Source organism: Leuresthes tenuis, unplaced genomic scaffold (assembly GCF_036924035.1).
Source record: "Leuresthes tenuis unplaced genomic scaffold, fLeuTen1.0.hap1 SCAF_20, whole genome shotgun sequence".
NCBI lineage: Eukaryota > Metazoa > Chordata > Actinopteri > Atheriniformes > Atherinopsidae > Leuresthes > Leuresthes tenuis.
The window spans coordinates 2807887-2822304 of NW_027325374.1; the positions used below are offsets into that span (position 1 = coordinate 2807887).

Sequence of the window (14418 nt, forward strand, 5' to 3'; positions counted from 1 at the left end):
GGAGTGGAGCCTGAAGACCAGCCCCCTGTTCCACATAAAAAGCAGGTGCCAGCTTTGTTCATGCTGGATTCTTCCACCTCTTTAACTCCAGGTAAGTTTCCTACACTGGACACGATGCCTTGGAGCTCAGAAACTGCAGTGTTTGCTGTCAGGATGAGGACCGCTGCAGTTCTGCTCGTCTTATCTGTGACTCTGTGCGCTTCTCAGAAACAGAAGACGGAGTGGGATCACAGGAACGAAGGCAAGACAGACGCCACACAGTCACCATCCCACCATTAGTCTGGTGCAGGTTAAATGTTTCTTACTCTGTTTTCACACAATTACGCACAAAAAAAAGAACTAACTGGTGTTTAACTGCAGATCTGATGTCTGGATTCACTCTTTATTATCTTAAATTGAACATCTGTTTCCTTTTGTGGAACCACTCAGATTTACTCAGTGTATTTTGGTACATTTTTAGGGTAACAGACTAATGTCTAATAAAATATGCCTTTTTTAAATTTACTACTATACTTTATAAGTATTCAGCAGTTTGATCTGATTCTTCTGATAATTACTTCATTTTATGGTTTGCTTTTGGGGGTTTTATGATTTCTGCTTTTCAAATCCTACCGTGTGCTTACCTTTAACTTTATATCAATAATGAAGCAACAACATTATATTATTATTATCTCATCAGTTAGATTCTTTAAACACATTTTCAGGATTAAATTGTTAACCCTTTTCTTTGAAGCGCAGGACTTCTGCTTGCAGCTGTTTGCAGTAATAATCTGGTCCCATGCTTCTGTCTTTCTTGTCTTTTCTTTTCCCCTTTATTCCAAATACTAATAATGCTGATTTGACCTGTTACCATGGTGATGATGATTTTGGAAGCGTAATTGAATTAGATGCATTCTCGATCACTCAGAGTTCAGATTAAATCAGTTTAAATGTATCAAAGTTTCTATTATTTCATCCGTCTTCTTCAATATGTCAACAGTAAACCAAAGTCTGGCTAAATAATGGCTTAATAACATTTTATAGGTATTCTTAGAAGTAATGTAGCATTTGTAATTTCAGTTTAAAGTGTTTATGACTCATCCTGTAGGAGCATATATACATTTTCCTCCAAAGAAAAACTTTCTCTTTATCTCAAGCTGACCCACCAGAGCTGATTGGGTTTTCTGTTTTTCTCTCTGCTGGTTATTTTATGGGAACTTTAAAGTTACTTTGTGCCATTTACTGTTAGAATAATGTGACAGAAATCTGGCATAAATGATTATGGTTTCTCACTGATTTGCCCTGCAGCAGAGAGAGTGAACACCAAGGGATGTGCCAACCTCACACTGGTGTTAGACAACTGGAAATACGCCATCATGACGCAGGTCAGAGATCTGCTGCTGCACGACCACAACACCGTGCTGCCCGACTACGGAAGGTGGGGACCTGTTTCAGGGCTCGATTAAGTCACCATCACTGAAGTATTTGGACAGTTTAAATAAATAGTGATAAACTGAGTAGGAAATGCAGCCTTTTGAAAAAATAGTGCACAAATGACTCTGCATTACTCTGCATCATTTAATCAACGAAAGCCACACAGATTGTGGAATAGCAGTAAGTTTGAGTAGCAAAGTCTAGTTATTTGTCAGAATCAGCATATTTCTGGAGTGAATTTAGCTTCCAGAGTGAGTAAACTGATGGATTCCTTTCCATCCCTGCAGAATCCAGCCGCTCTCAGATGCTCTGGGTGATCTCTACAAAGAGTTCAACGCTCTGAAGGAGCGTCTCGCCGAGCTCACGGTCAAATTTGAAGGCGTGGAGGGCTTTGTGGATGATGTTCGACTGGGAAGGAAACCCGCACCGCCTCGTCGTGAACCACGACCCCCGGGGTCACCACCGGGAGAAGCTGCCGCCACAGAGGCCGGAGGTCGACCTCCTGGAAGGAGGAGCAGAGTCGTAGTTCGAAGAGTCCAGAAACCTTCAGGCTCACAGGACTGACCTCCAGACACAGCATCATGATCTGTTTATTCAGGAAACTGTTACTGTCGTCTAACAGTGAAGAATCAGCGAGAGGCTCTTCGTATAACGTGCACATCACAGATATTTGGAGGCCAGTCACAGCCCAACAAGCAGCTTCATATGTGCGCAATTATGACTTCAACACACTCAAAGTGTCGCCGATGTTCAAAGATAAATATAAAAAGAAAAAACTTTAGTTAAAGTAAAATAAAAAAAACATACTTCACATTGAAAGCAGAGCAACTGAAAGCGTCTGAATGGGATTTTTTAATATAACCTGGCAGAAGTAGTGCAGAAGTCCACAAACTGCAAAAATTAACTTATATAACTTATATATAATAAGTTATATAATTTATAAAATATGTTGATTAAAAAGTGAAGTGTGTCACGGACGGCATTTCAGACAAACTGTAATACTCTTTCTGGCCACCAGAGGGATCCCTGCTATTACAAAGACTTGGAATTGGACACCAGAAGCATTTGATTTCACTCCAAACTCACACAGCTAAACAAATCATGAGATAAGTACAAATTTGTGGATTAATCTGCCTTTAATCTCCAAGAATTTGGCTTTCAGTACAGTATGATCTCTTACCGCGTTTGACCTTTTAACCTAAAATCAATAAAGGAATCTGGGAATGGAAAGCAATTATTTTTCTTTGCTTCACTTTTAGCAGGTATTGTCAAAACAAAAGAACTTGATTCAAACGGACTGTTTTCTTCCTTCATCTGTTTGATATAGCTATGTATCTTTGAAATAAATATTTTTTTCTCATAAAGTACCTTTTGGTTTTGTTTCCTCCCAGCAGAGTTATTTGTTTTAATCAAAATCTAGTGGTTCATTACTGTTTATTTGCACATATAAAACACACACATATTACTTTCAAAAGACAAAAAAATGCTATACTGTTGAAAAGAAATGAGTAATGAGTGAAAAAGCAGAAAATATCCAAAGAAAAGACCTTCAGAAAGAAGTTTGTACAGGATTGGAAAGCAAAACTTAATAAAAGTCATGCAGATATGAACCGTTTTCCTTTTTGCAGGAAAAGAAATTGAAAAGCCGAGGACACTTGAAGGCAGCATAAGTTTCTTGTTTGATGAAACTCGAGGAGAAATGAAACTGAAAGACGTCCTGTTGGTTTAGGGACCATTAACAAATTATAAACCAGATCCCAGCAGAAAAACTCGTAGAACAACGCGTTAGCTCTCATTTTTATTGATTTGGACTGATATTTATCAAGTAAAGAAAGTAATATTTTATAAGTAACTAAAATTAGTAGGATATATAACTAGAAATTAATGGGAAAACAACCGCCTGGAGAGAGATCAACACCTTTGTAGACGCCCCCTTAATGTAACAGCAGGTTGTCAGATACACAATTTTGCACAATTTTATCCTGACAGTCACACAGGTAGGCGAGCAAACCCTAACTGTTTTAGTCTTTAATTGTACTGCCTCACTTTTATGTTTATGTGACGAGGAACATCTTAATGAAAAGTCAGACTATCTTAAATTAGCTATCTTTTTTGTCGTTTATTTCCTGTAATGTTGTCGTATTTTCAGAGTACAAATACGTGTGTTTGTTAATCTCATTTGCAGGTCATGGTAACAGATTCTTTCATCAATAAAAGGTAAATCATCTGTCAAGTTGAACTAATATAAAACATTTATTAGATCCAGGTGTTTTTAAAGTGTTATTAAAGGCTGAGCTTTAGATGAAGTAGATGGATATCACATTGTGTTGTATCATTTGTTGTGCCGTGCGTGTTTACGTTAGTTATGATTGTGCAAAGCAGGTTGAATAGCTGCACCCGTTAGGACACTCCCTGAATGTAAATGTCTTAGAGAGTTGTTGTAACTCAGCCTATTTTTCATATTTAGAGAGACAGCAGCGGAAGAGGGACTCTCCTGAGTAAGTCATCCCTACAGATGGAGGAGGGGGCAGGGAACCTCCAGAGCACCCCTGGATCACAGGCGACATCCAGGGAAACGGAGGATGTTGCAACCAAAAGACCACGAAGGAGAAATAAGGTAAAGATTCAGACAGAACAACTCTAAGTCTGGCTTTTAGTCCTACTTTTGTGAGGAGTCATGAAAACTATGTAAATGTGTATTCCAGCAAGAAGGACCAGGAAATGCTGGCAGCAGCGTTCAAGATAAGATGAGAAGGAGAAAGAGAAATCAAAGAAGGAAAAAGAGCGTCTCAAATGCAGAGAGAGGTGCAGATGTGAAGAATGAAAGCTCAGAAAAGGAGAGGGAGGTGGTTGTAGTGACGACAAGCAGCCAAACTCAAGACAGTTTGCCTTTAAAAACACAGCATGTGGATCCTCCTCTAGAGGAAAAGACTCCAGGTAAACAAAGCCAGAAAGATGCAAAGATGGTGCAAGCACAGACTCAAACAAGGAAATATAAAGGCGCAGATAAAACCACACAGACTGTAGTTTTTCAGACGAACCAGGAAACACAGACAGATTTCCTCAAGCCAAGAGAAGAGGAGGCAAACAATGAAAAGATTCAACCTGGCACAGGTGGTCCTGCTGAAGCACCGCCCGAAGAAGACAAACATGCAGCTGAATCTGAGCAGCACGACAACACTGTTCAGACTCCATCAGGCCAAAATGAAACTCCAGTCAGAGACGCATCATCAGAGCCAAACCCTGAAGAGGAGAGCGTTCCCTCTGCTGATGCAACAGCGTCTCAGACTGAAAAAGAGGCCAAACCAAAGTCGTATGCCAACGCTGTGTCTGCGGGAGGCGAGAAGCAGTCCAGCCTGGCTGCCGCCAAAACTGCAGATAAAACTCCTGAGAGAAGCCGGTGAGTCTGCAGTTAACGGCTTTGTCAAACACTGCTGCTGAAGCTGATGTTTAAACATGAATCTTTCTTATTCCACAGTGACCGAAGCCCGGTTAGACCTCCACCTGCTGCTCCCATGTTCACCTTTCACATCTACGCTGTGCTGGACAAAAAGTTCAGATTCAACCAAGAACACGACACGCTCATGCTGTTTCATGGAGGAGGATGTTTACCCTTAGAGATAAAACATTTTGTGTGAGTATTGATGGAATTCTTTAGTCTCCGTTGATTATAGACGGTAACATTTACCACAGGTTGCAGCAGGATTCAACACTTTTCAGGTGTCTCTCATCTGTCTCTTTCAGAGGGATGCTCATGTGTCGCTGTTTTGAATTCTGGATCTGTTGCTTTGCTTTGTTTGTGTCGCTTGAGATGAAAAGTTGAGAGAATAATTAATCTTTTCAAGCAGCAGCACCCGAGTCACGTGTCTGATTATGTGACTGATAGTTGCTGTTGTGCCAAATGTCAGACCCACCCTGTCAAGCATGACGTCAGTGTAAAACCTGTCAAAGACTGGAGCCTTTTCTTTAATGTCCCCACATTTAAACACTTTAAATAGTGTCCAATCAGGTTTGATTAACCAGCTTAGATGTGCACTAATGTTGATCTATTCCACAATGGTCTTCCAGTCTGAAATGCAAAGATTAAACTGTTTTTATCCGAGCTCTGAGTCATCCGACTTTGGCTTAATTTGGATAATAATGAAGCTGCTGTTTTACTTTAAAGTCCTTCTAATCTATTAAAACCTGCCGTGTTTGCTTGAACTTCATTAAAACATTTATGACTTTTTTCACTACTCTTTTGTTTAGTGGAATGAAGAAGGAAGGCTATTTGGTTGAAGCACGTCTCTCAGTTGAAGAAAGCTTCCTGAACAGAGGCAGCCAGCTTGCCTACTGGTTCGGTGTAAAGCAACGACGCAAAGAGCTTTTGGGATCTGCCACAAGATATCTTGAAATTCCACTGAACCGAAACATTAAAGGTAAATTCTTGCACTTAATTTGAGCCCATCTGTCCTACATGGTTGGTTGCAGTCTGCTCACAAACCCTCCTGTGTTTTATCCAGAACTGCATCTTTATGAAGGCTTCATCTGTTGTTATGATCAAAGCCTTCTGAAAGCCGGTCTTCAAATGGTTGGCCTGAGCAGATCAGAAGGCGTGAGGCTTTCAGACGCCTGGCAGACCTCAGCAGCAGCTCTGCTGAACAGAATCTTTGAGAAATGGACCCCATCAGACAAACAAAGCACCGAGAACCTGTGTCAACACTTGATGCATTTTTCATGGAGCTTCAATATTGCTCACACAAGAATCGAATATGACGACCGTTCAAATCCTCCCACGATCAAGGTTTGTTCTGTAAGAAGTGTCAGAACCTGTTCATTTATTTGTTTTACCTCAGCCTCTCCACCAATTATGAATGTTTGCATCTACAGGCACTGGAGCTGATTTCAGAGACTTTGGTTCAGATCTTAAAAGGAGAGCCAAAGGAGAAACTTCCGGACAGCTGCAGGAACATCTGTCCTCTCGTTCTGGGCTTGTCAGTTTTCATGGTCTCCAGAAACATCAATATCAACCTTGGAGTTAGAGGCTTGGCCGAGCTGTGTCTGCTGGTGTCTTCAGAGGCCGCGATGGACAAGAAGAACCTGGAGGGGCTGCGTACGTCTTTTGAACATCCAGATTAGTAAGTTCTGTAGTAAAAATGCAAAAAAAAAATAATAATTCTGAAGAAACAACATCCCCACTGAAAACTTTAGGTTCAGTCTCTCCAACAAGGATGGAGAGAATCAGAGAATAATCAATAAGTTCAGGAAATATTTCTCAGAGTCAGACTGTAAAGAACTTTGGTCTTTCAGCATCTACAGAGCAGAATATTGTGAACAGATTCAGGGAGTCTGGGGAAAGCTCAGTGTGGAAAGGCCAAGGACAGAAACTGTCAGGGCCTCTGGACACAGATGCAGGGTCAGAGTGTTTATTAATAAACAACAGCAGGTTCGAGGATCTCCAGACAGAGCAAACCAAAGGGCTGTGAAACACCTGAAGCCCTCTCCTCTATAACTATGGTGGAGGAGAGTGAAAATTAACAAACAAGACCTCTCCACTCTGGGAGGAAAACATAGGGCTATGAAACGATAACGAATAAAACTCACGCTCTCTCACTGAGGCGGACTTAAACAAAAGAAGCTCTCTCAAAAACAGAGGCACTATGAAAAGGTTACAAATGAAAATCTCTCCAAAAACAGAGGAACGAAACCAGGCTGTGAAACTTACCTTGAGTAAAACAAAAGCTATGGATAAAGAATAAATTACAACGAATGACGAGACAAGACATGAATCAAAACTTAAATCGTGACAGAAAGCCCTGTTGGATGAGCTCGGAGCCCTCAGGCAGCACTGCAGGAGAAACCGTCAGGCCACCATGATCCATACAGCCACATGGGCTCAGGAGGAGCTGGGAAAAGCATTTTCACTCAACACAGTCCACGGCTGCATCCAGAAATGTGAGCTGAAGCTGTATCACACCAGAATCGACTCAGAATCCTCTGAAAAACTGCAACAATCGATATCCTCACTTCCCAAACCGTTAAAAAGTGTCATTGAAAGCTGTCCTGGGAACATTGTTTGTAGTTCTGAGTTGGACTTTACTTCCCTCGTGTCTGGAGAGACCATGATATAAACATGATTTAATGCATGAGCTCGTAACAGATTGTTCTTCTCAGTTCTGTTTTGGGTCTGATGAACGTCTGCGCTCAGAACACGGTGGCCGAGCTCGTCCTGCTCCCCCCTCTGCTCTTCAGACTCAGACAGCCAGGAGCCGACGCAGCAAAAGTGGGTCCAACTGTCGAGGAGCACAACTGGTCCGGACTCAATGACGTCGGATTTGTCAGATTCAGGGAGATTGTGAAGTCCCATCCTGACCAGAGAAAGTGAGTCCATCCATCCCAAAGCCACACAGACTTCCTGTTCCTGACATTTATTGAATGAACTTCTGCTCCCTCAGGAGGATGCTCCATTTGATCCAGAAACATCAGTCAGCAGCTGCAGAGATGCCTCTGCTCCTGCTGAGCTGGTCGTCTCTGCTCGCGTTTGAGGATCTTCCTGAGTTTTCAGATCTGACAGGAATACGCGTGGAGCACCTGATCCAGAGTCTGTTGTACAGACTGCGAAACTGTGGAGAGAAAATGGACCTCAATCGAGCTGAGGAGAACACAAAGGTGAGTGGATCTGATCATTTCCAGTCAGTTCATTCTTAACCGTGGCTACTTCCAGATTAGCTTTGGACACTTCATAGCTCCAAGTAGATTATAATTATTTCAGAATGAGGGAAAACTTTCTGTTGAAACAAGCATCCTCGTAGGCTGAGGATTTAGCTAAAGTGTGTTTTGATTGGTCAAATTCCTGGAAGTTTGCCGAGGGGGTGGGGAAGGGGGGTGATGGTGACTTGGGAATGTGCACTACTCCAGTTGTAAGCTAGGAAGCTATAACACAGAGAAAAATAAATAAATTGTGAATAACTGTTTACTAGCGGATGAAGAAGCAACAAATGGATTCGTTCAGTCATCTTGTGTAAAATGTATTAACGCAAAGTCTGTTTGACCAATTGGCTGCATTTTCACTCTGTTCATATGTTTAATGCCAGCACAACATAGACTCGTGTCCTTTTAGTTTTGGAACAGCCTCGGCTTTCAGCTTCAGTCTGCCTGCAAAGCCAGCATCGTACTGGATCTTGTTCATAAAACTGTCATCTGTGAAGTTTAGCAAACAAATCCAAACCTTTCCTGTCTGAGCTGCTGACCTGGAAAAACAAACTGCATCCGCTGATCCCGTCAGGGTTGGTGGTTGAAGCAGACCCCAAATACAGGGCAGAAAGAGGCATAGACAGCAGATGATCCTAAATGATTGATTAATACAAAGTGAGGCCAACGAAAGTGATTTAACACAGGATCCACTGAACACCAGGAGTATATATGCTAAGGGGGTGACGAGGGGATCAAAAATCAGTGTCAGAAACCAGATTTAACACAGGAAAGGAAAACTCAGCAGAACAAACTAGGCAGAAATTCTACAAAATAAAACAGGAAGCAACCAGAACACAAATCCAAGAACCACGACTGAGCCAAGATTACTGGCTGAGAAGGGGTCAACTCTTTAAGAAAAAAAGCTGAAACTCTGAAAAGTACAAGCGGATCACTCTTCTTGTGGAATATCTTCCACTGTTAAATGCTTGTGGTGGATAACGTGCACACTCTAGCTACTATATGCACTCACTGCCTGTTGTATTTGACCATAAAAGGAACTCCTGAACTGTGACCTTTGGCTAAAAAGGTTAAAGAAAAAAGTCTATAAAACGAGTTCCTTCTGTGTAAAGATACTAAAACATGCGTCCACCTCTTTGTTTGGGTGATGTTTAAGGAGATAATACATTGTTTAAAGCTGCATATAAGCCAGAAAAACATGGAAAGCATGATGTCGGACCTTAAAGTTAATAGATTCTCCTTTTAAATCAGTGTTTGTGTCAATCCATGTCTTGTTTACATGCAGCTTGCTCGCAGAACCTTGGCCCACATCCTGCTGAAGGTGGACAAAGAGAAGGACAGGTACTGACATCTGAAATATACGCACCAGTTTTTGAGGTGCTGTGCTCCATGTAACTTCAGCTATGTGTTTGTAGGCTGATCGAATCTGGAAACATTGAGCCAGCGTTCATGAGCAGCATCAATGTGGTGAGAGGCACATGCACGATTGCACGGATTGTACCGTGGTACCCGGCAGTGGTCCGGTCATTCCAGCTGATGTTGAAATTGGCAGAGATCCTGGAAGTTAAACTGAGAAGAGAGGTAATGATATTTTATTACGCTCCCTAAGCACCCAAATATGGATTATTGGCTTTGATCAACTGTCTTTGTTTGTGTGTTTTAGTCCAAAGAGGAGGAGTTTGAGACCTCAAAGCAGAAGTTCTTTAAGATGGTGTTTCAGGTGCAGCAGAAAATCAGTGAGTGGAGGGATGCACTGCTGCAGAAGTCCCTTATGACAGCAAGAGCGCTCTCATACCCAAAGGAAATTGAGGTACACTACAATGATTTATACAGCTGAACTGATTAAACATTTAGTTTATGAAAATATGAAGCATATTAGTAACAGTTTTTCTAACTATCAAAACCCCCAAAAGAGTTTAATTTTTCTACAATCTAAGAAGATGTGGCTGAAAAGCTAAAACCCTCCTTTTTCTTTTCCAATTGAACTCTCAGTTTCTAGTCTTCCTCAAAGCATGAGGATCTTAGTTTCGGCTGCTTTGGTCCCACTTATAGGCAAAATAGTAAAAGTGTAAAAAAACCAATAAGTAACGTCCCGTTTAATTTAAAGATGTCAATAAAAAGTCATATTTACTTTGTAATGAGCCTTTCTCTTACAGTTTCTGCTGATAGGAATGTGTGAAATTTGCTTTTTTCTTGCTAGAAAATATAAATAAAATGTGAAAGGATTAACATACTTCAAGATGTTTGCAGTAAACTTGAAAAGGTGTGCATTTAATTTAGATTTCACCCACTCTAATGCAACTTCCCCCGTTGAATTATCAGATGTGGGATTCGCTGCTGAAAGTGGAATGCTGTTGTGAGGAAGTTTCATCCTGCTGGAAGCAGAGCCTAAAGAAAGACCTGATGAAAAGGATATCTGAGGTCAGTGACTGATCAAATTAAAACTCGTTTAGTTTACTTTCACACCTCATCTGAGCTGTTGTTTTTCTTCAGGCAACTGACATGGATAAAGTGCTGGTCTGCTGTCTGGAGTCATCTGTGGCAGCCATAAAGAACAGTCATGATGCTGTGCAGACCTGTTTCCATGAGCTCTGTCTCTCTGCCATCAAGACAGTCTGCCAGGTATGATGCTCATTCGTGACCGACTCAGAGGTTTATTTTCATTTCTGTAAATGAAAACATTTTCGTCCTCTGGGTGCTTCCAGGAAAAACAGAAAATACATGAACTATAACGAGTTATCAGAAGGTAACGGGTGAAGTTTCTCAGTAGACAACTCTGACAGAAACTCACAGCCAGCAGTTCAACATTGGGGTGCAGAGACGCTCCTTCTCAGTGACATGTCCAGGATTCCACCACCTGTTGTTAACCAGCTCTGTGATCCTCCTCCTTTACTGTTAGCGCTCTGTCTGCAGTCTCTGTCTGCAGTCTCTGTCTGCAGTCTCTGTCTGCCCGGATAGTCTTAAAGCTGAGCAGAGAGCTGTTAGAGTTGTTCCTGCAGCCAGGTCCAGGATTCCACCACCTGTTGTTAAGCAGCTCTGTAATCCTCCTCCTTTACTGTTAGCGCTCTGTCTGCAGTCTCTGTCTGCCCGGATAGTCTTAAAGCTGAGCAGAGGGCTGTTAGGTTGTTCATCCAGGTCTCAGTGGAAAAAATAACATTTCCACTCTGATATTCCTGCTGCATCTTCATCAGGGGTCCAAACTTGTCCATTTTATCTGTCAGTGATCTCACATTTCCAATAATGATCAAGGGAAGAAATGGTTTAAGCCTCTTCCTCCTTTCTCCAAGTCTTGCTCCTGCTCTGCATCCGAGGCGGCTCATCTTCAGCTCATCTGGATTTGGGGTCTTATTCCAGGCATTACGTAGGCTTTGGACAGCTCAACCAGCTGCTTCCACATGTAAACAACTCTCTCGTTGCCATGGTTACTTATCATAACAGATGTGCCAAAATTATCAAGCAGAAATCATTCCAGCAGCACAGCATCCAAACCAGCAAAAGTTGAACCACAGAAAAAAGCGCAGGAGAAAATCTCAAGAAAAAGACACCGTTTGTCCGGAGCTGCTGCAGCAGGCCGCCACCGTTCTAGAGCAATCTGGATATTAGGATATACGCAATAGATCCTTTGGGTCCTGTGGGTTGTGGGGTTTTCCACAGAGGCCCTCGGGCTGGTATCTGTGGAGGTTGGAGGCCAGCTGAACACCAGTTTGTCGTGTTTTTTGAGCCCTTCCTTTGTGGTTTTTGCTGCAGGGTGTGACTGATCCTCTGTGTAAACTATGTGTTCATAGAGAGAAAAGGAGGGAGAGCTGATGCTCAGTCTATGCTCCAGGGTGAAAGATCTTCCGAAGGTTGTCGTGTCAGCTGTTGTGGTCGAGTCGGCAGCTCGTTTCAGAGACAACATGGTCGTCCAGCTGCTGGATCCACAGTCCGCTGTTAACTTTCTGCTGTCTAAGTGTAAGTTATTTGAAAATCCATCCATCCATTTTCTAAACCCGCTTAGTCCGTCGGTCGGGTCGCGGGGGGCTGGAGCCTATCCCAGCTGTTTGTTTTCTTGTCAATGTTATTTACTCTGTACTTAAAGTTTCATGATGGCCTCTGTTATTTCTTCATTTCTCCCAGATGAGTGGAGATCCATCCAGGTGGATGATACTGCAGGGCAGGTGGTGCACAGCTGTGTGGAGGCTGTACAGACTCTGGTGGTGTCTCTGCTAGAAGGACACGTGACCCTGGGACACCTGCAGACCTGCCTGAAACATCGAGAGCAGTTTAAGAAACTCTACCTGCAGTGTAGGAACCTTCAAAGGCTTCAGCAGCCCTCTGTTAACACGAGTTAAATGTCCTCTAACAAAAAAATTATGTTTTGATCAATTTTAGCATCGTTGTGTCTTCCACAGACAAGAAGAACACCAAGTCTCAGACCGTTCCTGTTGATGCAGAAGTTGTCTTAGCTGAGAGGGAAAAGGATCTTGATGCTTTCATGCAGCGAAGACAGCAGATTGATACTCTGATAAAGATGATGGCGAAGGTTACAGAAAGCATCACAGGTTGGTGTGACGGTGCTCTGATATGTGCTTTTATATCCTGCTTTTATATGGTTTTCTTCTCTAACGTGGTTCAACAGTTCCAGAGATGGCGACTCTGGAGGAGCAGCACAGTGCAGACCTCCTCGCTGTGAGCCTGAACAAACTGGTGCTCGTTCGGTCCGTTGATGCAGACGGGAAGCTGAAGCAGACGGGTCCTCGGCAGGTCATCTGGTATAAAATCAGTATGAATGTTTTGAAAATGTCCGGTGAGATGCACAAACTGCGCCACAGCAACCTGATTCTGTCCTCCTGGGTCAAACGGACGGCACAGTTAGCATCACTGAGGCATCCCACCCCACCCCCTGTTCAGGTGACCCTCACACAGATCTGTGACAACATCTGGAATTCTCTGCTGGCTGAGTTCTCTCACACTGGCACCAGCATCGCAGAGGCAGACATCACTTTCCAACAGCTCGATCGGGTATTGTTGGAGTCAGGTGACCAGGGCGACGGGAACCTGATGGAGAAGGAGCTGAATCTGATGTCAGAGGAGATTTCTGGAGGCCTCACAGCGGAGGAGGACTGGGTGAAGCTGAGGCTGGATCAGATCCAGGAGTACCGACAGCTGCATGTGGCAGCGGCTGCAGCCAGCGCTATGCTGAGGATTGCTGAGAAAATGAAGCTTTCTGGAAGATTCACGGAAATTAGCACCCTGAGCCAACTGGTAATAGTTTTATCTGGATTAAAATGTTATTAAGAAGGTTCCTAAAGACTGGAGTCGTATTTTATTTATTTATATTTTATTAGAAGTATTTTCTTGAACACACCTTCTTATTCAAGGCTTTTTCAATATGTTATACTATGAAGAACAAGAGAAAAGACCATCTAATTTATGGATTTATGTAACAGTTAAACTGCAATACGTCAGTTCTTCTTCTTTTGTTAAAACTTCTCTCACTCTTCATTCCACAACCAGCTTAATGAGGTCGTCACCTGTAAGTTTCACATGTTTCGAGCTCTTGTTTCTTGCTTTTCTTTAACATGCTGTGTCCCCCGACCCATCTCAGATCGCCTCAGCCGGGATTAGGTGGATGAACTAGAATTGACACAGGGTTTACAGAACCTGGGCGTGTTTTTTGGGTCTTTTTCCCAAATTTTTGTGTATATAAAGTGGAAAAAGCCTGTTTGGAATGACTGTCCACGTCTTGTGGGTAATTTCTGTTAATTCTTGAATTATGTTCTTTACTTTTTAACAGGATGAAGACACCTTTAAGCAGAGAGTCCTGGGATCTCTTACTGATGATCTGTTTCATGCCAGACGACAGATCTCCACGGTCACCAGGCAGCAAACAGCATGTCTGGAAGAGTTTCTAGCGAGCCAAACTCTGGTCAAATGGGTCAAAGAGCACCTTGGAAGTAAGGCGCCTGCTTGAAAAACAGGCTCAGTGTAATCTAAATCATCTCACTGACGGTTCTCACCAGCTCACTTTCCTATCTCATCACAGATATGAGTGAAGTGAAGGTTTATGTGGAGCTCGCTTCAATATCTGCTGGAGAGAATGACACAGAGATTGATCAGGTGGCCTGTTTCCATGACGCCGTGATGGGATACGCCCCTCTGCTCTACTCTCTGACCCCTCAAGCTGGCTTTGAGGAATTTATGAGGTGTGCTCAGCAGGTGTGGGACACCCTAAGCAGAGATGAGAAGCTCCCTGACAAACTGGTAGAAATATATCTTCTCTTTACTTTACTAAAAGCCTTGTTGTTGTGGCGCAGTGACGGTGACGCTGCTGGA

General features: G+C 42.7%; 2 protein-coding genes across 3 annotated transcripts in view; one reads left to right on the forward strand and one right to left on the reverse strand.

The window, feature by feature from the left end:
• The window catches only part of LOC140278884 (uncharacterized), a 243468-nt gene that overhangs the window by 104627 nt on the left and 124423 nt on the right, over positions 1-14418 (reverse strand). The gene's annotated exons all lie outside the window — the stretch shown is intronic.
• Positions 3374-14418, forward strand: part of rnf213b (ring finger protein 213b) — a 47504-nt gene continuing 36459 nt past the window's right edge. For both annotated transcript variants that reach the window (XM_072373509.1, XM_072373510.1), the window contains exons 1-21: positions 3374-3410; positions 3599-3630; positions 3881-4030; positions 4119-4813; positions 4892-5047; positions 5662-5831; positions 5916-6196; positions 6283-6530; positions 7567-7773; positions 7848-8061; positions 9389-9444; positions 9519-9684; positions 9767-9913; positions 10426-10524; positions 10597-10725; positions 11889-12054; positions 12220-12387; positions 12495-12644; positions 12722-13347; positions 13880-14039; positions 14129-14346. In XM_072373509.1, coding sequence (XP_072229610.1) covers positions 3929-4030; positions 4119-4813; positions 4892-5047; positions 5662-5831; positions 5916-6196; positions 6283-6530; positions 7567-7773; positions 7848-8061; positions 9389-9444; positions 9519-9684; positions 9767-9913; positions 10426-10524; positions 10597-10725; positions 11889-12054; positions 12220-12387; positions 12495-12644; positions 12722-13347; positions 13880-14039; positions 14129-14346 — 4158 coding nt within the window. In that variant the 5' untranslated portion in view covers positions 3374-3410; positions 3599-3630; positions 3881-3928. The remainder of the gene's footprint in view (positions 3411-3598; positions 3631-3880; positions 4031-4118; positions 4814-4891; positions 5048-5661; positions 5832-5915; positions 6197-6282; positions 6531-7566; positions 7774-7847; positions 8062-9388; positions 9445-9518; positions 9685-9766; positions 9914-10425; positions 10525-10596; positions 10726-11888; positions 12055-12219; positions 12388-12494; positions 12645-12721; positions 13348-13879; positions 14040-14128; positions 14347-14418) is intronic.